At 40.0% G+C, this 24,767-nt stretch overlaps 1 protein-coding gene across 4 annotated transcripts in view; it reads left to right on the top strand.

Moving 5' to 3' along the window:
- DNAAF9 (dynein axonemal assembly factor 9) overlaps nucleotides 1-24,767 on the top strand; it is a 148,380-nt gene that overhangs the window by 32,172 nt on the left and 91,441 nt on the right. For all 4 annotated transcript variants that reach the window (XM_030847592.2, XM_060284267.1, XM_060284266.1 and 1 more), the window contains 4 exons: nucleotides 774-898; nucleotides 2,095-2,191; nucleotides 3,167-3,273; nucleotides 17,502-17,579. In XM_030847592.2, coding sequence (XP_030703452.2) covers nucleotides 774-898; nucleotides 2,095-2,191; nucleotides 3,167-3,273; nucleotides 17,502-17,579 — 407 coding nt within the window. The remainder of the gene's footprint in view (nucleotides 1-773; nucleotides 899-2,094; nucleotides 2,192-3,166; nucleotides 3,274-17,501; nucleotides 17,580-24,767) is intronic.

Genomic DNA, 24,767 nt, shown 5'->3' on the forward strand with positions numbered 1-24,767 from the left:
CCGTAGAATGGAGCCTCTGCTTTTCTTCTGGAAGTGTGACTGCTTTCTTTCTCAGTGTTCAAACTGTTTTAATATTCCTGCCCCGTTCCATGGCTTGTTTGTTAGTTTACTTGGTTTTATTTGCACCTTTGGGATTGCTTTATTTATTTGACCCAGCAGCATCGATGGTTATTCCCTAAATCTGTGAGCTGCTGATCACTTGCCTCTACTTCCTTCCTCCCAGCCTTTCCTGTGTACAGAGTTTACATCTGTATACAATAACCCTTCCCAGGTTGCAAGGCAAAGGGTATCCTCGGGCCCACGATTTGCCTTGAGCCAGATGAGCCAGCAGCCAAGAGCTTTATACACTGATGTCTGCAGGAGAACCAGTCACTGGCCATATTTGGTGCTGTTTTCCTGCCTCAGTGGCTTTTACCTGTAGAGTTTCCAATTGCTATCTATCTCCACAGTGAAGTACACAGTTGAGTTTGGTACGACAAATTTTGCTGTGTTGAACTTTGTGAAACACCCTGAAGGCTGTTCTTTTGACTTTTCTACCACAACCAGAGGGCCACAGTAGTGGAAGCATAGCATGGGGATGAGGAAATGCTTGCTGTCCACACTTGAGTGTTCTATAGTCACTTTGAAGCACGTTGCCTAATTAAAGAATTTTCGGTTTAGAGTTTTGTTACATTGTTTCTGTAGTTTTAATGGTTTTACTGATTATGTGGGCAGAAGATGTGTAAAGGAAATGCCTTTGACAATCTTGTGTTTTAATTTTGTTTTTCTTACAGATGTGATTATATTGATTAAATCAGATAGTGTCCATCTGTACTGTAATCCTATAAATTATCGCTATCTTTTAACCTATGTGGCACATTGGAGAAATCTGCATTTCCACTGCATGACCGAAAATGAGGTGAGGAGAAACGATAAAATAGGCGCTTAGAGACACTCTGAGGATATTCGTTCAGGAAAATGTATTGATAGAATGGGAACAGGAGGTCCTTAAAGAAATCAAATTGGGGAGTTCCCTGGTGGTCCAGTGGTTAGGACTCCAAGCTTCCACTGCAGGGGGCATGGGTTTGATCCCTGGTTGTGGAACTAAGATCCCGCATGCCGTGCAACATGGCCCCCACAAAAAATAAAAATTTGTGAAATGTGGTTACACAAAAAAAGGTTATTTTTTTTAGTGGAACTTTTCATATTTCATTATGAGGCTACCCTAACAATAAATTATATGCCTGAAAGAGACAAAAAGGACTATTAAAATTGGGACCTAATAATGGGCTTGTGAACCTGCCTTCCTACCCTGCTTCTTTATCCCCGGCCTGGGTCCATTCTCTCGGGCCTAGGAACTGCCCCAGGAGAATTTGATAAGCTCTGTGACATTTCCATGTTTGGATTTCTTGGTATTTGTTTCTATTTCCCTTTAGACCCTTTTCAAAGATTTGGCTAGAAATCAAATTGGGACTTAAGATTTAGGATTTCATGGAAATTGTGACCCAGTGTAGGTCCAGAACGTTTCTTGCCATATGAGCATTTGGGGGACTTTTGAGGACAAGTTTTATCTCTTGCATTTAGGTCTCTGATCCATTTTGAGTTGATTTTTGTGTGTGGTGTAAGGTAAGGGAACACTGAAAGTTGCCTTTAAAAATACCCTCTTGGGCTTCCCTGGTGGCGCAGTGGTTGGCAGTCCGCCTGCCGATGCAGGGGACGTGGGTTCGTGCCCCGGTTCGGGAGGATCCCGCGTGCCGCGGAGCGGCTGGGCCCGTGAGCCATGGCCGCTGGGCCTGCGTGTCCGGAGGCTGTGCTCCGCAACGGGAGAGGCCACAGCAGTGAGAGGCCTGCGTACCGAAAAAAAGAAAAAAACCCTCCCTAGCGTTCCAGTGGTTAGGACTCTGTGCTTTTACTGCCAAGGAATGGGTTCAGTCCCTAGTCAGGGAACTAAGATCCCGCAAGCCACGCAATGCGGCCAAGCAAAACAAAACAAAACAAAAACAAACAAAAAAACCCTCTTGGGACATTTGGCACAACTAATAAAAATGCACAGAAAATATGGGATTTTGTATGATGTCTCATTAGAGCCTTTTCCCTTTCTATTTCCTTCTTTAGTATGAAGATGAGGAAGCTGCAGAAGAATTTAAAATTGCCAGTTTTGTGGACATGGTTCGAGACTGTAGTAGAATTGGCATTCCTTACAGCTCCCAAGGTGCGTATCTGACAGTCAGTCATTTTAGAACCTTGCTGGGATGGTGTGTGAATCGAATGTCCTTACTTCTCCTTTCAGTGGAGGCATTCAGCTGGGAAACCTGTTGATCTGTTTTCACTAAAGGCAGAGAGGATCAAGCAGAATGAAATTTGGGAACTTTCCTATGCAAGCTTGTATTCGTAACTGAAGGTTCTGCAGCAACACAGCATGCTACCAGCAGCAGTCAGAAGAACTGATAAGGGATTTACCATAGTTGCCATCTATGCTATACCACTTATTATACTTGAAGTGTAGATGTGGGGCCTCTTGCTAATAAGAAATAGTAATTTGGGTAGCTGTTAAAAATATGCTGACAGTGAGACTCAAAAATAATGTGTAGGGGACTTCCCTGGTGGTCCAGTGGTTAAGACTCTGTGCTTCCAGTGCAGGGGCACGGGTTCGATCCCTGGTCTGGGAACTAAGATCCCACGTGCCAACACGGCATGGCCGAAAAAAAAACGTGTGAAAACAGAGGGAAAAAATGAACAAGCTTAGCAGTGCTTGTATCTTATTTATAAAAAAAAAAAAAAAAAAAAAAAAAAAAAAACTTTGCACATTGAAGCTTGTTGTTATAAGAAAAGAAAAATTTTGATTTGGTATTTTTCCCTTGAGGAAGTTGGTTAGCTGTGTTTCTTAAGGGAAAGGAGCCAAGTTTTAATAAATTTGTCTATTAATAAATATATCCACTTAGTGATACAAGTCAGATGTAGTAGGCCACTATTTATTTATTTACTTAGTTAGGAAACCAGAATATGAAAAAATACTGTAGAGAAATCTGAATTTTTGTAACTTGTTTGTGTATCTGTTTCAGTTTTATTTTGCTTGATGAGGCTGTGGTGAACTTGTGAGAAATGATGTCTAATGACCACATTAGATCAGGTTTAGACTGCTATATCCAGGACGGTATTTGATACATGTTGTACTTGATTCCTCTAGGTCACTTGCAGATATTTGATATGTTTGTAGTGGAGAAATGGCCAATTGTACAGGCCTTTGCACTTGAGGGCATTGGAGGGGATGGATTTTTTACCATGAAATACGAGGTATGTATGAAAAGCAGTGTGCCTGGTTTTTGTCTACCACTGGGCTGTTTTTATGAAGGCCCACAATGTAGGTGTGTAACACTCTGAAAAGCTGGCAGTGACTCCAAAGGGCATGGAGCAAGTTAAAAGACTTGAAATGGAAAGTAGTTGCTATTTAAGGCTAGTCCCCAAACTGAGCTCCTGTGCCCTTTATTCTTGGAATTCCTCTCTGTCCTCCTTCCTCTCCTTTCCCCATTCTAAGTTCACTGTAGCACCCTAGGCTGACTCCTATGTCACCCATATTTGTCACACCCACTCACCCATTCACCCACCCCTGATCTCTGGATTAGAAGCTCCTTGAGAACAAAAGCATTCTTGTTGTTTGTAGCTCAGAAGTTCGTATAATTTAACTGTTCAAGAGCAATGAAAGGAGCAATGAGAATTTTGTATAAGTACTGTGTACTAGAGGAATAAAAGGGTTAGATTTTATGGTAAGAACAGTATCTTTTATTTCAGTATTCTTTGCATCTAGATGACAAATAAATATTTGTTAAGTGAATTAATGAATGAGACTGGGAGAGGGGATCATCCAGGGTACATATTAGGGAGGATGACCTGGTATCCACCTGCCTCCATAGGATCCACACTGAAATGACCTGCCCCCAGTACAGGAAACCAGGGAGAGGGAACATTGACATGCTAGAAATGGGGACATACTCTTAGGGATAGAAGTAAGTGAGACCTTTGGAAGCAAGACCCAGGGCTAAGTCCTACCCCCTTCTGAGAAGTAGCAGTGTCCCTAAGAAATGTTCGGAGGCTCACCTGGCAAACCCTGTAATGTAGAGGAACGTGGGCTGTAGGGATGAAGAGACACACACCACATCAGCCCTACTCTTCTTGCTCCAAACCAGTTTTCTCACATTGACCACAGGTAGCAGAACATCAACAAGGCTGTGGGAGCTGCCCCTGATAGACCCTAATGCCCTCTAATTTAGAAGAAGAGGGGCTTGAAAGGAGGCAAGTCATAGGAGGTAGAGAGGACTTAAAATTTTTAGTGATAATGATAATGTTTATTTTTAATTAATTGTATAAACTAGGCATTTATACTGTCTCGTATACTCCAGGCACTGTTCTAAGCATTTTGCATGAATTAACTTTAATTCTTACAATAACCCTCTGAAGTAGGTACTATTACCATCCCTGTTTTATGGAAAGTTTAAATGAATTTCTCAAAGTCACAGAGCTAGTAGCCTGTGAGTGGCAGGGCTAGGGCCCAGTCAAGAGAGTCTGGCTTCAGAGCCTGTGCTCCTAACCCCTGGACTGCCACTAGATTAGAATTAGAAAGCAGTGCACTAGGAGGCTATACAATTCATGCAGCTCAAATGGGGCAGACCTCTGGCTTCTGCAGTAAGGTGCATCACACCATGAAGTCAAATCCAGGCAATGTAGATTTTTCCTGTAGGGTGGTATTTTTAGGGGATGGGATGGGCAGTGAGGAGGAAACAGCACACATCATATTGTAAGAGTTATTACTATAAGTCTTCTCTCAAGATCCCTTTCTTCAGATCCTGCCCTTCTCTGTAGCCACTAATTTTCATTCTCTCAGATACTTTCCTTTCGTCTCCATCTCATTTCCCTTGACCTCACTTCTCTTCCTTACCCTGTCCTTCCTGGTCGTTTAAGGTATGGAGTAGTTTGGCCTACTGATCAGCTCTGCCATTATACTGTACTTCTCTCTGATTCACATATTAAAGGCCTGATAACTGCCTGAGCCAGAAAAGTTCTTGCCTTCTTTGAAAGCTAGGAGGAGAACTACGGATACTTACAACTTAATTTTTCAAACTACTTTTTTATTACATGCTCATACCCAGAAGAAAATCCTTAATTCAGAGGATGTTTTCATCCCTGATGTGGTAGGTGCCAGCATGAGAAAGGAAGCCAGACCCACATAGCATTTACTTGGTATTTAGGCTGAGCCAAACTAAGTTATGGATATAGGGAACTCTTTCTTCCTGGAAGCAGTACAGGGAAGTTCCTCTGCTAGGGCTTTCCCTGCCTCCAACTTCCTTCTTACTCTCCAGCTGCTGGAACTGTATGACCTGGTAATGTAAATTTACATTAACTAGCTCCCCAAGGGGAGGATTCTAAAATAATCCTCTGAATAATGAGAATAACTACAGAGTAAACATTCATTCACCTTTTTAGGGACAAACATAAGATTTTTGCACTGAAAGGTAGGATAAACCCTATGAAAAAATTCCAAAGGTAAGAAAGAGACCATAGCATAGTAGATGCAGGGATAGATTGGCATGCTTTTAAAAAATATTTTCTCCAGGAAATAAAATAAAAATTGAGAAAAATATCTCTTTGTACTTTTTAAGAATGCAGTTTGTAAAAAGAGAAATGAGATAGGTAGAGCAAGCAGAATTAAAAAGGGAGGTGGATGACATGAGGAAATATTGTTATGTCTCCAAATTCATTAGTAGAATTAAGATTTGAATTTCAAAATAGAAATCAGGGAGATTGGCCAAATGGCAGAGTAGAAAGACCCTGAGCCCACCTTCTGTCACAAGCACACCAAAATCAGAATTATTTGCAGAGCAACCATCGGTGAAAAAAGACCACAACCTACCAGAAAGACCTTCTACAACTAAAGACATAAGGAACGAACCACAACAAGACAGGTAGGAAGGGCAGACTTGCAATATAGTCAGGTCCTTTTCCCCCAGGTGGGTGACCCACAACTGGAGGATAATTACATTGCAGAGGTTCTCCCACAGCAGTGAGAGTTCTGAGCCCCACATCAGGCTCCCCAGCCTGAGGGCCCTGCACTGGGAAACTGAGCTCCCAGAGCATTTGACTTTTAAGGCCAGCAGGGCTTAATATCAGGAGTCCCACAGGACTGGGGGAAACAGAGACTTCATTCTTAAAGGGCGTGCACAAAATATCACACGCCCTGGGACTCAGGGCGAAAGCAGTAATTTGATAGGACCCCGGGCCAGGCTTAGCTGCTGGTCTTGGGGAGTCTCCCAGAGAGGCAAGAGGCAACTGCAGCTCCCCCTGGGGACATAGACGCTGATGGCAGCCATTCCTTGGGAGCTCCCTTCTATCACGTGGACATTGATGCTAGTGGTCGCCATTGTGGAATCCTCCCTCTAGCTCATTAGCACCAAGACCTGGCTTCAGTAGCCTGTAGGGGCCAGTGCTGGGATGCCTCAGGCCAAACTAACTAGGCAGGGGAACAGCCCCACCCATCAGCAGGCTGGCTGCCTGAAGACTCCCTGAACCCACAGCTGCCTTTAGACATGGCCCTGCCCACCAGAGGCTCAGGACCCAGCTCCACCTACCTGTGGGAAGGCACCAGTCCCAGAATCCTCTGGGCCCCAGCCCTGCCCTCCCAGAAGCCTGCTGCGGCCTTTGGACCAGTCTCACCAACCAAGGGGCAGACACTAGCTGCAAGAAAACCAGACTCCCACAGCCTGTGAATCCAGCCTGCCCAAAGCAGGCCAGACCCTGCCCTGAGACCACTTTGGCCCTGGCCCCCTGCCCACTAGCAGCCAAATACAAGCTTCAGGACACCCTGGACCCCAAACCCAACTGTGTCAGGACACACACACATACACACACACACACACATACACACACACACACACACACACACACACACACACACACACACACACACACACACACACACACACACACACACACACACACACACACCAGTGATCTGACACCAGCTCTGGGATCCCTAGGCCTAGAAACCAGACTCCAAGACCCAGGTCTGCCTGCCAGTAGTCTGGTACTAACTCCAGGACCTGGCTTCACCCACCAGTGGACAGGCAACAACCCTGGAGTCTTCTGGGGCTCCCTGAGGTTTTCCAGCCCCACCAACCAGCAGCCGGCAGCCTCTGCACAAGGCAGGGCCTGGCAACCAACTGGACCAGGCGCCAACAAAGCCTACCACATCACGCAAATAGCCCTCTACAAAAGAAGGACCCACACAGCCCTCATGGGAGAACCCCTAGAGCATATAGCTTGGGTGACAAGGGGGGGTGCACTGCCGGGATGCATAGGATGTCTCCTACAGAAGACCACTTCTCCAAAGTTGGGAAACATAATTAACCTACTAGATAAATAAAAATCCAAACAGCAACTTAGACAAAATGAGGGGACAGAGGAACATGTTCCAGTCAAGGGAATTAGATAAAACCCCAGAAGATGAATTAAGTGAAAAAGCCAATCTTCCCAAGAAAGAGTGCAGGGTGGTGATCATAAAGATGATCAAAGAATGTGGGTGGGGCTTCCCTGGTGGCTCAGTGGTTAAGAATCCTCCTGCCAATGCAGGGGACACGGGTTCGATCCCCGGTCCAGGAAGATCCCATATGCTGCGGAGCATCTAAGCCCATGGGCCACAGCTACTGAGCCTGTGCTCTAGAGCCCGCGAGCCACAACTGCTGAAGCCCACGCACCTAGAGCCCATGCTCCTCAACAAGAGAAGCCACCACAATGAGAAGCCTGCGCACCGCAACGAAGAGTAGCCCCCACTCGCCACAACTAAAGAAAGCCCATGTGCGGCAACGAAGACCCAACACAACCAAAAAAATAAATTAAAAAAAAAAAAAGAATGTGGGTGAAGAATGGATGCACAGAGCGAGAAATTAGAAGTTTTTAACAAAGAGTTTGAAAATATAAAGAACAGCTAGAGATGAAGAATACAGTAATGGAAATGAAAAATACATTAGAAGGAATCATCAGTATATTAAATGATACAGAAGAATGAATCAGTGAGCTGGAAGACAAAGTAGTGGAAATCACTGATGCTGAACAGAAAAAAGAATGAAATGAGGACAGTGTAAGAGACCTCTGGGACAACATCAAGCGCACTAATATTTGCATTATAGGGGTCTTAGAAGGAGAAGAGAGAAAGGTGCTAAGAACATACTTGAAGACATAATAGCTGAAAACTTCCCTAACCTGGAATAGGTTACAGTTATTCACATCCAGGAAATGCAGAGTCCCATACAGGATTAACCCAAAGAGGAACACACCAAGACACATTATAATTAAAATGGCAAAAATTAAAGAGAGAATATTAAAAGAGGCAAGACAAAAGGAACAAATAACATACAAGGGAACTCCCATAAGGCTGTGAGCTGATTTTTCAGCAGAAACTCTGCAGGCCAGAAGGGAGTACCATGATAAATTTAAAGTGACAAAAGGGAAAAACCTACAAGCACAAATGCACTACTCAGTAAGGCTTTCATGCATATTTGTTGATGAGAGCAAAAGCTGTATAGACAAGCAAAAGCTGAAAGAGTTCACCACCAAACCAGCTTTATAACCAATGTTAAAGGAACTTCTCTAGGTGAAAAAGAAAAGGCCACAACTAGAAACATGAAAATTATGAAATGAAAAAGCTCATCAGTAAGGAGAACATACAGTAAAGATAGGAAATCATCCATGCACAAACCTAGTAGAAAGGTGAAAAGGCAAAAGTAGTAAAATCCACAATATCCACAAATATACACAATAAGCACTTAAGGGATACACAGAAGAATTAGATGTAAAATGTGGTGGTGTTTTGCCGAAAGCCTGCTTTCTGTTTTAAGGTTTGTTGGATTCGCTGGCAAAATAACCACTTGTTTCACACAAATAAACAGCTTTAATCCTTTAATGAAAGATGATTTAGCTTAATTTTAATATACAATCATTAGAAGGAAAGGAATAAGAATATTAGAGAAACATAACACGGTATATATACATCACGGAATTGGGCCAACGCCTACTTCCAGATCCAAACAGCAGCTGGGAAGTCCTGAGTAACACCAGTCTGGAGCCCCAGTTGGGAAGGGTCCTGGGCGGTGCCTCCACCCCATGGGTGAGACTTCAGATCAGAGTTCCAGGGGCTTCCATTTGTAATTCCAGGCCACAAACTGATATCAGTTTGCATGCCAAAATGCAGCTCTGGATTTACTTTAGCAATGCTGTTTGTTTCACCATGTGGGTCACAAGATTTTCCAGACCCCAGGGGACTGGCCAGGTCCCTGGGGCTCAAGAAATTCCAAGACCCACTCCCTTTCTTATTGTGAGTGCTGCTTGCCTTGCTAGCAGCATTGTTAGGTGTGCAAGCAAGCGTGCAGTCCAGGCTGGGTCACGGGTCAGTCAGAGGCCTGCTTCTGCATCTGAAGCCTGAACAAGACTACTTTATTAATTTTCCCAACAGATATCAAAAACAGTCATAGTGAGGGGAGGAGAGTGCAAACTGTGGGATTGTTAAAATGCATTTGAAATTAAGAGATCAACAACTTTAAACAATCAAGTATGTATATAGATTGCTATATAAAAACCTCATGGTAACCACAAACCAAAAGACTGTAATAGATGTACACAAAAAAGAAAAATCCAAACAAAACACTAAAGATAGTCACAAGAGAACAAAAGAAGAAAAAGGACCTACAAAAGCAACCCCAAAACAATTAAAACGACAATAAGAACATATATATCAATAATTACCTTAAATGTAAATGGACTGACTGCTCCAATCAGAAGACACAGAGTAGCTGAATGGATACAAAAACAAGACCTTTGTATATGCTGACTACAAGAGGCTTCACTTCAGGTCTAAAGACACACACAAACTGAAAGTGAGGGGATGGATAAAGGTATTCCATGCAAATGGAAATTAACAGAAAGCCAGGGTAGCAATACTTATATCAGACAAAATAGATCCTAAAATAAAGGCTGTTATAAGAGACAAAGAAGGACACTACATAATAATCAAGGAATCAATCCAAGGAGAAGATGTAACAATTATAAATATATATGCACCCAACATAGGAGCACCTAAATACATAAAGCAAATATTAATGGGCATAAAGGGAGAAATCAACAGTAACACAATAACAGTAGAGGACTTTAACACCCCGTTTACATCAATGGACAGATCATCCAGACAGAAAATCAGTAAGGAAGCACTGGCCTTAAATGACACATCAGACCAAATAGACTTAATTGATATAGAGCATTCCATCCAAAAGCAGCAGAATACACATTCTTTTCAAGTGCCCATGGAACATTCTCCAGGATAGGTCACATACTAGGCCACAAAACAAGTCTTGGTAAATTTTTTAAAAATTGAAATCATATCAAGCATCTTTTCCAACCACAACACTGACTAGAAACCAACTACAAGGAAAAAAACTGCAAAAACCACAAAACACATGGAGGGTTAACAATATGCTACTAAACAATGAATGGATCACTGAAGAAATCAAAAAGGAAATAAAAAATTACCTAGAGACAAATGAAAATGAAAACATGATGATCCAAAACCTATGGGACACAGCAAAAGCAGTTCTAAGGGAGAAGTTTATAGCAATACAAGCTTACCTTAGGAAACAAGAAAAATCTCAAATAAACAACCTAACCTTACACCTAAAGGAGCTAGAGAAAGAAGAACAAACAAAACCCAAAGTTAGTGGAAGGGAAAAAGTCATAAAGATGGCAGAAATAAATGAAATAGAGATTTTTAAAAAAATAGAAAAGATAGATGAAACTAAAAGCTGGTTCTCTGAAAAGATAAAATTGATGAGTCTTTAGCCAGCCGCATAAAGAAGAAAGGGAGAGAGCCTAAATCAATAATACCAGAAATGAAAAAGGAGAAGTTACAGCTGACACCACAGGAATACAAAGGATCATAAGAGACCACTACGAGCAACTATACATCAATAAAATGGACAAACTAGAAGAAATGGACCAATTCTTAAAAAGGTACAATCTCCCAAGACTGAACCAGGAAGAAATAAAAAATATGAACAGACCAATTACCAGTACTAAAATTGAATCAAAAACAAAAAACAAAACAAAACAAAAACACTCCCAGAAAACAATAGTCCAGGACCAGAAGGCTTTACAGGTGAGTTCTACCAAACATTTAGAGAAGAATTAACACCTGTCCTTCTGAAACTGTTCCAGAAAACTGCAGAGAAGGAACACTTCCAAAATCATTCTTTGAGGCCAACATCACCTGATACCAAAACCAGACTAAGATACCATAAAAAAAGAAAATAACAGGCCAGTATCACTGATGAGCATAGATGCAAAAACCATCAACAAAATCATCAACTGAATCCAACAGCACATTAAAAGGATCATACATCATGATCAAGTGGGATCTATCAATGGAAATTTGCAGTATCTGCAGATCAATCAGTGTGATACATCACATTAACAAGTTGAAGACTAAAAACCATATGATCATCTCAACAGATGCAGAAAAGGCAAAATTCAATACCCATTTATGATTAAAAACCCTCCAAAAAGTGGGCATAGAGAGAGCATACCTCAACATAATAAAAGCAATTTATGACAAAAAAGGAATCCAAATTGGAAAGGAAGAAGTAAAGCTTTCACTGTTTGTGGATGACATAATACTATACATAGAAAATCCTAAAGACACTACCAGAAAACTGCTAGAGCTAATCAATGAATTTGGTGAAGTTGCAGGTTATAAAATTAATATACAGAAATCTGTTGCATTTCTATACACTAACAATGAACTATCACAAAGAGAAATTAAGGAAACAATCCCATCTACCATTGCATCAAAAAGAATAAAATACCTAGGAATAAATCTGCCTAAAGAGTTAAAAGACCTATTCTCAGAAAACTGTATGACACTGATGAAAGAAATTAAAGATGACACAAATGGAAAGATATATACCGTGGTCTTGGATTGGAAGAAGTAATATTGTTAAAATGACCATACTACCCGAGGCAATCTACAGATTCGGTTCAATCCCTATCAAAATACCAATGGCATTTTTCATGGAACTAGAGCAAATAATTTTAAAATTTGTATGGAAACACAAAAGACCCCAAAGAACCAAAACAGTCTTGAGAAAGAAGAACGACAGAGCTGGAGGAATCGCAGTCCCTGACTTTAGACTATACTACAAAGCTGCAGTAATAACAGCAGTATGGTACTGGCACACAGACACATAGATCAATGGAACAGAATAGAGAGCCCAGCAATAAACCCATGCACTTATGGTCAATTAATCTACAACAAAAGAGGCAAGAATATACAATGGAGAGAAGACAGTCTCCAATAAGTGGTGCTGGGAAAACTAGACAGCTACATGTAAAAGAATGAAATTAGAACATTGTCTAACACCATATACAAAAATAAACTCAAAGTGGATTAAAGACCTAAGTGTAAGGCTGGAAACCATAAAACTAGAGGAAAACCTAGGCAGAACACTGACATAAATTGTAGCAATAGTTTTTTGGATCTTCCTCCTAATGCAAATTAAATAAATTAAAAATAAACAAGTCAGACCTGATTAAACTTAAAAGCTTTCGCACAGCAAAGGAGACCATCAACAAAATGAAGACAGCCTACTGAATGGGAGAAGATATATGCAAATGATACAACTGATAAGAATTAATATCCAGAATATATAAAAAGCTCATACAACTCCACATCCAAAAAACAACCCAATCAAAAAATGGGCAGAAGTCCTAAACAGACATTTCTCCAAAGAAGACATGCAGATGGCCAACAGGCATGTGAAAAGATGCTCAACATCGCTATCATCAGGGAAATGCAACTCAAAACCACAATGAGATATCACCTCACATTTGTCAGAATGACTGTCATCGAAAAGAACACAAATAAATGTTGATAAGGATGTGGAGAAAAGGGAAGCCATCATACACTGTTGGTGGAAATGTAAATTGGTAGAGCTACTGTGGAAAACAGTATGGAGATTCCTCAAAAAACTGAAAATATAACTATCTTATATCCCAGCAATTCCACTCCTGGGTATACATTCAAAAAAAAACCCCCAAAACTCTAACTCAACAAGATACATGCACCCCAGTGTTCACAGCAACATTATTTACAGTTGCCAATATATGGACGCAACCTAAGTGTTCATCAGTAGATGAATGGATAAAGAAGATATGGTGTATATATATACAATGGAATACTGCTCAGCCATAAAAAAAGAAAAAACACTTGCCATTTGCAACAACATGGATGGATTTGGATGGTATGCTAAGTGAAATAAGTCAGAGAAACACAAATATATTTTATGTGGAATCTAAAAAAATACAACAAACTAGTGAATAAAATGAAAAAGAAATAGACTCACAGATATAAAGAACTAACTAGTCGTTACCAGTGGGGAGAGGGAAGTGGGGAGGAGCAATATTAGGGGTAGGGGAATAAAAGGTACAAACTATTATGTATAAAATAAGCTACAAGGATATATTGTACAGCACAGGGAATATAGTCAATATTTTATTATAGCTATAAACGCAGTATAAGCTTTAAAAATTGTGAATCACTGTATTGTACACTTGCAACTTACATGATTTTGCACATCAACTATACTTCAATATAAATAAATAAATTTTTAAAATAGAAATCAATTCAGTACCTCAAAAATCTAATCAGTTGACACACCTGTAAACCTGTTCCACAGTACAGAGGAAGGAGCCAAGTATGTTAAATCAGTGAGGAAGAAGGTAATAAAATGGAGGATAGAGAATGGAAATAGGTGATATCAAAAATGAATTAACTGAAGGTTATGTAGTAGTCTGTGTCGTCCTCCCCACCTCCCAAGTGATAAACAACCGGACATTTACCAACTGCCACCTCCCACTAGGAAAAACAAGGAACAAGGTGAGTGGATGGGTGGGGTTTCTCTATAGAAACTGAAAAACAAAACAGAACTCATTGGGTAGTGTAGCTTTTGATGGCTGAGAGTAAAGCTCTCTATCTACACTTTCACACTTAGAATATGAGGGAGTAGAGATCCTATAATAACTGCCTCCTGCCTGTCTACTCTCCCTATAAAACTTCCTGGTAGTTGACAAGCTCTGCTGAGAGCAGAAAGCGTCCAATCAGCCTTTTCATTTGAAAATATAAACAGGCAGTGAAGCTCACCACACATTTGATTAAATGACTGTAACTTGAAAGAAAAAGATCAAGATTTTTTTAAAACTCTGATTGATTAAGACCAAAGATGATTTATGATATAGAGGAAAAGTTAAGATACAAAACTCTCCTTAGAATGCCCAGAGAAATGTAAGATTTGGTGACTTATTAGAATAAGTGTTATTTTGTGATAAATGAATATAAGGAAAATATGAGCTCTGGAAAATGATAATTGATAAAATTAACAGAGAAGTTGGGAGGTAAAGTTAGGAAAATCTCAAAATATGTAAGTTTAGAAATAAAAGAGGTAGAAAATATGAGAAAAAACTTAAAAGTAATAGAGAACTTACCCATGAGGTTTGATAACCATTAAGTAGGAGTTCTAGAAAAATAGAGCAGAGATATCAGAAGGGAGGAAATTAAAAAAAAAAAAGAGTAAACATTTCCAGTGATAAAGAGAAATAAAAGCTTTTAGCAAGCATCAGTGAGAGTAGAAAAACCTTAAATCTATCTATGCCTTTTTTGAACACTGAGGATTAAAGAATATCATAAAAATCAGAAAAAATAAGTCTTATGCAATAAGACAACAGAAACTTGATTTCTCTCCTTCCCCAACCAAAAGAAACATTAAACAAAACATGTGAGGCATTGATTGTCAAGACACTAGACATCAGGCAATGAGGAATAGTGATTGCCTTGAGAGAGAGAAATAAACAAGGTGAGCCCCATGAATGTCCTAGCTTACTACAGTTGACCCTTAAACAACAGGAGTTTGAACTGCATAGGTCCACTTATATGCAGATTTTTTTCAGTAGTAAATACTATAATACTACACGATCCACAGTTGGTGGAATCCATGGATGCAGAATTGCATTTACAGAAGGCTGACTATAAGTTATACTTGGATTTTCGACTGCACAGAGGGTCAGTTCCCCAAACCCCCTTATTCAAGGGTCAACTGTACTTTGAGAAAATTTCCAGGCCATGGCACAGGAAGGGGGTACCCAGGTCGATCCCAGTGCACTTCCTGAGCTGAGTAGATGCAGCTGAGAGTCTGGTGAGACCAAGACAGCTAGAGTACTAAAGAGGAACAGAACTCCCAAGATCTGCCAAGATTCCTCTTTCTCCCCACCCCCACATCCCAAGTGTTCAACAGCCTATTGATCTATGTGTTCATGTGTGATGTAACTACTGAAAGTGGAGGAAGAAAAAAATATCTGAAAGTATTCCAGAACAGTGTCTGATGCATGCTCAGAGCTGGGAATAGTACCTGTTCCCACCAGTTTGACTCAAAAAATGCATAATTCACAAGGGGCATTGGATAGAGTCCTCAGGAAGGTTTTGTCTCCTGTGGGGAATAATCAGCCCTTGTCTGAGCACCAATCTGGGCCTTCCTAACAATTTATAAAAGCAAGAACTGAAAGGATCAAACTGTTTCCAAGTAACTGCATTCCAGAACAAATCACAAGAATATTTATAGGAATACAAAAATATCTAGCACCCAACAAGGTAAAATTCACAGTGTCTGGCATCCAAAGATTATCAGTTTACAAAGAAGTGGGAAAATGACTGATAATAAGGTAATCAGTCCATCAAAATTGACCTAACATTGACAGAAATGTTAGAATTAGCAGACAAGGACATTAAAAGTTATTCTCACTGTTCCATATGTTCAAGAAGCTAGAGGAAAGACTGAACATGTTGAACAGAAACAGAAAATATAAAAAAGACTCAGATTGAACTTCTAGAAGTGAAAATTGCAATATCTAAGATGAAAAAATATACTGGATGGCAGTAACATTAAATTAGACTCTGCCAAGGAAAAGATTAGTGAATTTGAAGCCATAGCAGTAGAAACTATCCAAGATGAAGCACAGAGAGACTAAAGAATACAGAAGAATGAAAGAGCATCAGTGATTGCCAAATTAGTCGTAAGGACAGAATAAAGACATTTTAAAACTGAAAAAAATTTCCTCCCATTAATGTTTTCTTAGAAAGCTGTTGGAGGATGTTCTCCAGCAAACAAGTTAACCAAGGAACAGGAGACAAATTAAGTCATGGAATCAGATCCATCACGTGAGAGCACCAGGATGATAGCAAAGAGAAGTCTCATAGTGAAAGTTGCAGTTGCACAGCAAGCTTACATAACAGGCATACCAGAATGAAGCAAGAAGAAAAAGCAATGATAGATTATCTGATATCTTTAAGCCAGTGGTTCTCAATTGGGGTGATTTCGCTGTCCCTTCTTCCCCCTCCCCCCAGGTCACTTGGCAATATTTGGACATGCTTTTGATTTGCCTGGTCCGGGGCTGGGAGATGGGTTGTAGGCATCTAGTGAGTAGAGGTCAGGGATTTTGCACAAGGCAATGCACAGGGCAGCCCCTCACAACAAAGGAATAACTGGCCCAAAATGACAGTAGTGTTGCTATTGAGAAACCCTAGTGTAAGCATACTAGCAAATTAAGTGGGAAAGGTAGAAAAAATTTTAGGATTGAGTTTTTAAGTTACACAAGTGAAAAGAATGAAGCTGTTGGTAGCTCTTGGAAAAACAAAATTTGTTTAAGAAAGCAAATATGAGTATGGTATGCACTTGGCCTGCAGTAAATTTTATATATTTTTAATATATATATTTATATATATATATCCTTAATATTATAAACAATAACTACTGGTATAACCAAAAAAGTCATGATATTAGATAATGTTAAGGTGTATATGTGAGAAAACGTATGAGAATGGGGATAGTCGTAGCAGAGCTACATCTTTGCCATAAGTCAGTATTTAATTTCTAAATTGATAAATCAAGAAATAGTGATAGAAGCTTATATCAAAATATGGAGGTAATTACCAAAAAGAAAATGTTAAAAGACTTCAAAGTGGTTGCCTCTGAGGATTAAGACTAGTGGAGGTTTGTGAAAGGTTGGAGTTGGGATTAAAATTTTTTTATTACAAGCCTTTAGGACTAGTATTTGATTTTTTAAAACTATAGGAATGTATTATTTTAATTAAAATTTTATTCTAAACAAAGACAAAATATTTTTGTGTGTATATGTATATAAATATATATATGCCCATCATTGAAGATATTCAGAAGATATACCAAAGTCTCTGAACAGATAGTTTCCTTGAATGGGACACACTTATTAATATGTATAGGTTCTAGTATAATATAAAATTTTTATTTATTATTCTAATCACTGAGTTTTCACCAAGATAGTCATTTCTAAATGTCAGGAAATAATTCTGATCATCCTAATGATACTGACTCAGTTATTTCAATGTTTTTCCCCTTGTGTTGCAGTTGCAGGATGTGAGTTTGAATCTATGGAATGTCTACAGCAAGATGGATCCTATGTCTCTGGAGACTTTGCTTTCAGAAGTAAGGAGCTATACTGTATTTAACTTATAAATATTACAACCAGCTCAATTATCCACTAATGGTATTTAACTTGTAGAAACGCAGGATATATTTTAGTTTGCTTTAGTCAAAGAATTGAACAGTTTCTCCCCAATTATTATCTTAAACTTCTTGGGGGGTGGAAGGAGACCTCTCCACTCTGAGGAAACCTCACCTGAGATGAGACCAAGGCTGCCTGCCTGGTCCAAGATTTAGGTTTTGACCTAAAGACATTCTTTCCGTTGGGCTGGACTTTAGAAAAACAATAAAGAGGGTGTCTTTTTGCACTCTTTCTCTGGCATGAAAAGATTAAAAAGTTGGTGTATGCCTTAAAAGAATCAAGGATTAGGCAGGGGTTGGCAACGTTTTTCTGTAAAGGGGTAGACAGTAACATTTTAGGCCTTGTGGGCCCTGTGTCTCTGTTCGAACTACTCAGCAATGCCATTATAGACAGTGCTTTAACAAATGAGTGTGTCTGTGTTCCAAGGAAAGGCCATGATTTACTGACTCCTGGATTAAAGGGTCAGGCATTAATTTTTCATCTGAACTTTGAAGAAAAAATTCACAGTGCGCAGAGCAATTTGCAATGAGGAGCAACAAACAAAACTAAGGTATAGGTACTTTGTTTAAACAGCTCAGTAGTGTCTCTCAGGGGTCATGGATGGATATGCATGGAAAAAGAACAGCTTGTGTGTAGCCTTTTAATGAAATGAGCTGTGAAATCAAGACCCAACAAAAATAATTCAAAAAATGAAGACTGCACATCAGTCTCACAAATATTAATGCCTATACTTTAAGTAAAATGGTAGCAAACAGTATCATATTAAAAGAACATTCTGTGATGAAGCAGAGTTTATTAAGGGCTTAATATTTAGTTTAATATCAGGAAATCTATTAGTGTAATCACTACTGATTTTTCTCCTTGGAACCATTTATGATAACTCCATAGATGCTGAAAAGGCATTTGATGAAATTGAACATCCATTCTGTTAAACATTTCTAATAAAATAGGAATATAAAAGAAAATTAAAACCTGAACTTTTTGTTCTTTAAAAAGACCTAATCATCATCATCAATCCATGGCTTGCCTAATTATGGGAAAAAGTGAAAATGCAAAAATGACAACATTAAGAGTGTAAGAATGATGGTAATTCCCTGGCGGTCTAGTGGCTAGGACTCCATGCTTCTACTGCTGAGGGCCCAGGTTCAATTCCTGGTTGGGGAACTAAGATCCCGCAAGCTGCGTGGCATGGCCACAAGAAAAAAAAAAAAGGAAAAAAGAGTGTAAGAATGTTAAATAAAATTTAACCACAGACAAATAAGAGAGATAAGTAGTTTAGGAGTTTCTGCACAGTATCTGGGACCCATGCCCCACTTGCATGCAGTGCCCTGAACGTGAGGATGCTTCAGGTCACACATGGAAGCTAGACATAGCATTGTAGTTTTGAGAACATCACAAGCATCTCTGGAGTCAATGGAATGGGACCACTCAGGAGAGCATCTTTAGTTACACCTAGAAGAGCAGTGACATCATGCAACTGAAGAAGCAACAGTGGTAATCATCATGGGCTGTAGACCAGGCCATTTCCTGGTTTTCTGACTTCCAGTGAGCTTGGTATTCTTAAGTGATACCATGAAGAAGTAGAAAGGAAGCCCTTTTAATGTCTGATAGTGGACTTCCCATCTCACAGGAAGAGTGAGGAGGACTCAGGACCAGATTTAATTTTATTTAGAAAGAATAAAGTAAGGTGATATTTCTTATACCAAAATATGATTGAGCACATTTATACCCACTACACTATGGAGAGCTCTTACAAATTGATAAGAAAAATACAACAGTGGGGAACTAGGAGACAACCGGAATTGGCTGTTCACAAAATAAGAAATAAAAATGACCATGGTTTTCCACTCCCAGTTAGGGATAGAGAAAGTCAAAAGAGACCATTATTCTCACCCTAATAACCAAAACAATCTGAATATGCAACAGAATAATAGTGTAAAATCATTAGAGAGCTGAAGATGCAAGGAAACCTCAAAGAACCTGTTTTCTGAAAAAGTAGGGCCCTTCATAGGACACTGTTCTCATTTCCAGTAGAACAGCAGGAGGAAGAGAAATCTATCACAGACAGAGATAAGAAAAAATCAGTTGACCTTTTAAAGCGCTTTTAATGGCTGTATGTGAGTGAGTCAGCACATACCCCTGAACTCTAAACCATAGGTCTTCACAAGCGCTCAGGGTAGTCCACCAAAGATTAGGAGCCAGGCAGGAGCACTGAGAACCATCCCCGCTAAGGTACTTGACACTCAGCTATAACCTGGATTAGCGCAGGAGAGCTGAGAGCAGTCATTTGGAGGCATTCCAGGTCTTTACAGAGTATAAGCAGCTGCCCTCTTAAGGCTGGATGCGAGGTAGCAAGGCAAGGATCTCTCTACACAGACAGAGCCAAGGGGACTAGAGAGCAAAGAGAACTCGTTAGCCACCCAGAAAAGTGGTAGCCAGCTTGTAAAGCAGGGAGAGATTGTCCATGATTCCGCAAGCTGGTGGCTCAGCTATAAAATGCAAAGAGACTTCCAGAATCTTGTCCCAGTACTCTGAGCAAAATCTTTATCAAAGTTCACACCCCACCCTCGAAATACTTGAATTTAGTGATGAAGTAAACCAAACTACAAATGCTACAAAATGCAGACCCTGATCAATTATAGATCAAGTTGACTTAGATCCCTGCTTTAGTGGCCTAACAAAAGAAAGGGATCTAGTGGCCCTTTCCTAGAGGTAAATGGTACTGTTTACCTCTGTTTTTACTGGTCTTTTATACAAAATGTCTGGCATATGATTTTTTAAAAATTATAAGACCAGAAGAAACAAGAAAATTTGATCTGTTTAAGTAACTGATAAAAATGCTAAAGAATCTGGAAGAAAATGGGACAACATGTGTGAAGAGTTGAGGAATTTTAGCAGAGACCTGAAAACTATAAAAAGAACCAAATGGAAATGCTAGAAATGAAAAATATATGGTATAGAAATGGAGGATTTATTAGGTTGGCTAATTTATCAGATTAGACACGAATGAAGAAAAGTTCAGTGAACTTGAAGATAAGTCAATAGGAAGTTTCCAAACTGAAGGACAAAGAGAAAAAGAGCAAAAGGGGTGGAACAGAGCATCCAGTATCTGCCAGTGTCAAATGATCTAGCATAGTAGATCATTGGAGTCCCAGAAGGGAGAATAGAGAGAAAATGGGGCTGGAAATTTAAGTTGATAATGTCTGAGAACTTTCCAAATTGATGAAATAAAATACATCAATCCACAGATCAAGAAGCTCAGTAAACCCTAAGTAGGGTAAAATAAATATGTATGAAAATGACTATAAATTTGTGCAGGATCTCTGTGTTGAGTCTACAAGTGTTAATAAAATTCAAATCCAACAACCAAAAGAAGTTAAAATACAATTCTAGTCGTTACTTGTGCCTATAAAAAATTTTTAAAAAGGGAGCCAATCTGTACCCATATTACTTCTTAAAATCTACTTTTTTTTCTTCTCTCTTCTCTTGCTTAGCTGCTTCATAGCGTCCAAAGTTCTCTTTAAAAACTCTTTTTCTCTTCAATATCCAGATACTTTTCTGTTCACATGTATTTTCTCTTTGCTAAGACTGGTAATCTTATAGTCAGAATTAGCATCTAGGCCTTAATTTTTACTGGTCAGTCACTACTGGCAGCTCTTTGATGGCCAGGGATCCTACAGCTCCATGCTTCTTGGTCAGATCCTGCAAAGAGAAAATGCATACTGCTCTGAGATTTGATTTAGAAAGATGTTCAAAATATGTTTGGTGAGAAAAGTAAAAAGCAGAGTGTATTTCCATCTTTGTAAAATAATTTGTGTTCAGTGTCTTAGAAACTAAAGATGGTAGTCTCAGTGGTGGTTGTTACTATTTTACTTATTTTCATTTTCTTGTATTTATTACATCATGTAATTCTTTTCTTTTAAATCTTTTTCTTCCTCCCTCCCTCCCTCCCTCCCTGCGTTGGGTCTTCATTGCTGTGCATGGGCTTTCTCTAGTTGCAGCAAGCGGGGGCTCTTCATTGTGGTGCACGGGCTTCTCATTGCAGTGGCTTCTCTTGTTGTGAAGCACAGGCTCTAGGTGCACGGGCTTCAGTAGTTGTGGCACGTGGGCTCAGTAGTTGTGGTGCACGGGCTCTAGAGCGCAGGCTCAGTAGTTGTGGGACATGGGCTTAGCTGCTCCGCAGCATGTGGGATCTTCCTGGACCAGGGCTCAAACCTGTGTCCCCTGCATTGGCAGGCGGATTCTTAACCACTGCACCACCAGGGAAGTCCTACCTCGTGTAATTCTTAAAAATACTTTTAAATATTGAAATTAAGCTTCTTTTCCCCCTTTGAGTCACCTGAGATCAGACACTGCCGGATGCCAGCATAGGGGCAAGAGTTCTGTCTTAAGTTCAGGGTCCTTTCCTGGTGGCCAAGGGCCAAGGCACACTGGCATGTTTCTTGGGGTTTGCAGACTTCTGCTGCTTATCTGATTTTGATATCCATCTGGGCCTGTCTTCTGGATTCGGCCTTCAGGAGTCTGAGCAGAGAGACTTTCTCTTCTTCATCATCAGATCCAACGAACCAATTCTACCTCCATACACAGTATCCATTTCCACAAATGCACTGTTTGTGCTGGGGAAAAATTGGAGAATAGTGTGTCTAGTGGAAACCACACAGGCTCTGGGTATCCCTTACCTAGATATATTTTCACTTTTGCTAGTTGTTAGTATTGCATCCTTAGGTCACTTTACCATTGAGTACCTCAGTCTCCTCATCTATAAAGTGGGCATAGAGAAGTACACAAGGATATTAGGAAGATTTGAATACAAACACACACACACACACACACACACACACACACACACACACACACACGTGTGAAATCTTCCATTTCAGTCACAGCATGGATTCCCAATGGTCTAGTGGTTAGGATTTGTCACTGTTGGTCATAGCATGGAGCTGAAGGCAGTATTTAATGATTCATTCCATCTTATTCTGTAATTAGTACTGACATATCCACCTCTTCAGGGAACTTTTTTGGGAGCAAAGTGCCTATCTTTTCTGTGTATCCCCCAAAGCGCGCAGTGTTTTTCTGTAGAAGATAGCCAGAAAATGGTGACTGCCCAACTGTATAACTCTGCTTCTTATCGTAGACCCAAACCAAGGTGAGTGTCACCATGTAGGCCATTAAAATAGAAACATACTTTTGAGTTTGTTTCTAAATAGAATTGGAAAACAGAATAAAGTGTATTCTGTACTAATAGCTATATTGGTTCTTTTTGTTTTCCTAAGCCTCACAAAGTGAAGCATTCTGGTATAGCCCAAGGGATTGGACAGAGCCAATCAAGGAAAGCACAGACCCACAATGGGTTGCACAGCCTCAGATGTGACTTACCTGAGGCCAGTGATATGCATTATGGGTGTCTGAGAGGTAGAGCAGACAAGTTCCAGGAAATCAAGGTGGAGGCTCAGATGTTCTTAGCCAACTCCAGCTAGCCAACAGTAGAAGCAGAGAAATTGACAAGTACTGCAGACATCTAGTGTGTAAGGCCTGGTAATAAGCACTTTCTACAGGTTATTTCATTTAATTCCTATAATATCTCTGTAAGGTAAATAATAGCCCCCGCCATTATGCACATAAGGCATTTGCGGCTCAGAGAGGTTAGCTCCCTTGCCCGAGGTCACACAGCCAGTAAGAGGCAAAGCAAAGTTTCCAGCACAGGTCTTTCTGAATCTAATCATAGTTTAGCTTTGCCTGCTTGTGTGTGTTTTAGGTTTCTTCTCATGTATGGATTCCCCCTCCTTCTCTTTGTTCCCACCCATCCCTCGCTAACTGTCTGTTGAAGAAACCAGATCATTGTCATACGGTTGTCCTTGCTGGGATTTTTTTTTTTAATTTATTTTATTTTTGGCTGCTTTGGGTCTTTGCTGCGCTCGGGCTTTCTTTAGTTGCAGCAAGTGAGAGCTACTCTTTGTTGTGGTGCATGGGCTTCTCATCGCGGTGGCTTCTCTTGTAGCGGAGCACTGGCTCTAGGTGCGCGGGCCTCAGTAATTGTGGCCCACGGGATCAGTAGCTGTGGCTTGTGGGCTGTAGAGCGCAGGCTCAGTAGTTGTGGCCCACGGGCTTAGTTGCTCCACAACATTTGGGATCTTCCAGAACCAGGGCTCGAATCCGTGTCCTCTGCCTTGGCAGGCAGATTCTTAACCCCCGTGCCACCAGGGAAGCCCCTTACTGGGATTTTGTTGATTGCATTCCCATGATGTAGTTTAACAGTTTCCCTGTCTTCTGTATTTCCTGATTATTAGTAATTGAATCTAGAGGTTTAATCAGTTTCAGGGTTGATTTTTAGAGGGAAGATTACTTCATAGAGGGTATTGTGTTCCTTACCGAGAAGTATGTGTATCTAATTGATTCTCTTTATTTTGTGAACAGCCATTGATATGCAATCTTCAGATCTTTACTTCATTAATTAGTCTTAATTCACTATTGCAAAATGGTGGTATTCCAATTCTATAATTCCTTCTTCATTTATATTCTCTAAAGAGAAATATTCAGCTTGCTAATATTGTTTATGCAGTGGTGACGTTCATGTAGGAAAAGCAAGATAAATGCTTGAATTCTTGCTTTCCTACATGACGTTCATGTAGGAAAAGCAAGATAAATGCTTGAATTCTTGCTTTTAAATTCTTGAATTCTTGCTTTTGAAGTTTTCAAAATAAGGTTGGTTCCCAACCGTTTTCCAAAAGTAACCAGTAAAAAAAAAATAGTTTTTTAAAATATATCTAATTTTGAACTCATAGATTTAAATATGTTTGATATGTTTCTGTCCATTGCAGTTATCATCTTTACCGATGCTCTAAATTGTTCCATCTTTGGGCTGTGGTCTCACTTCAAGTTGGTTACAAATCCTTTTAACACAATCTTAATAGTCCTCAATAACTTCTCTGCTATATACTGTGACAAGATATTCCAGGCTTATCTTGTACGTTTCCTGTCTCAGACCTGGAATTGGTCATTTCTCTAGTAAGTTACGGTTTCTTTGAGTGGGAAATCACATTTCAGCACCACAGTCTGGGTGCTAGAAATTCTCCTTGCTCCTGGTTTGGTCATTGTTTCTAGATCTC

The sequence above is a fragment of the Globicephala melas genome, chromosome 15, assembly GCF_963455315.2.
Source record: "Globicephala melas chromosome 15, mGloMel1.2, whole genome shotgun sequence".
In the NCBI taxonomy this organism is placed as follows: Eukaryota; Metazoa; Chordata; class Mammalia; order Artiodactyla; family Delphinidae; genus Globicephala; species Globicephala melas.